Here is a 366-nt window from a genome sequence, read left to right as displayed (position 1 = left end):
GGTGGCGGGGCGGCTCTAGGAGCGGGGGCCTAGCAAGCGCCCTAAGGAGCGACCCTGGTCTGGCCGTGTTCATCATGGCCCCTACGCTGTTCCAGAAGCTCTTCAGCAAGAGGAGCGGGCTGGGCGCGCCCGGTCGGGACGCTCGGGACCCAGATTGCGCGTTCAGGTAGGGCGCTGCGGGGCGGGGGGGGCGCGGAGCCGATGGCCTTGTGGGCTTGGGGCTCCAGATGTGCAGGGCCCTTCGGTGTTCGTGCTCGCGCAGCAGCGCCGCGCCGGGACTCGGATCTGGGCCCCAGTGAGGTGGGGCTGGGCAGCTGGGGACTGGTGCTGGAGGGCTAGAGCGAGGTCCTCCCTCCCCACCACCCC

General features: G+C 71.6%; 1 protein-coding gene across 2 annotated transcripts in view; it reads left to right on the top strand.

Annotated features, from left to right (window-relative positions):
- The window catches only part of FNIP1 (folliculin interacting protein 1), a 138,544-nt gene continuing 138,178 nt past the window's right edge, over positions 1-366 (top strand). For both annotated transcript variants that reach the window (XM_077768589.1, XM_077768588.1), the window contains exon 1: positions 1-166. In XM_077768589.1, coding sequence (XP_077624715.1) covers positions 75-166 — 92 coding nt within the window. In that variant the 5' untranslated portion in view covers positions 1-74. The remainder of the gene's footprint in view (positions 167-366) is intronic.

This window comes from Crocuta crocuta, unplaced genomic scaffold (genome assembly GCF_008692635.1).
Source record: "Crocuta crocuta isolate KB4526 unplaced genomic scaffold, BGI_CrCroc_1.0 scaffold64, whole genome shotgun sequence".
In the NCBI taxonomy this organism is placed as follows: Eukaryota; Metazoa; Chordata; class Mammalia; order Carnivora; family Hyaenidae; genus Crocuta; species Crocuta crocuta.
The sequence above is the reverse complement of the archived record's forward strand: the minus strand, read 5'-3'. Positions and strand labels throughout refer to the sequence as shown.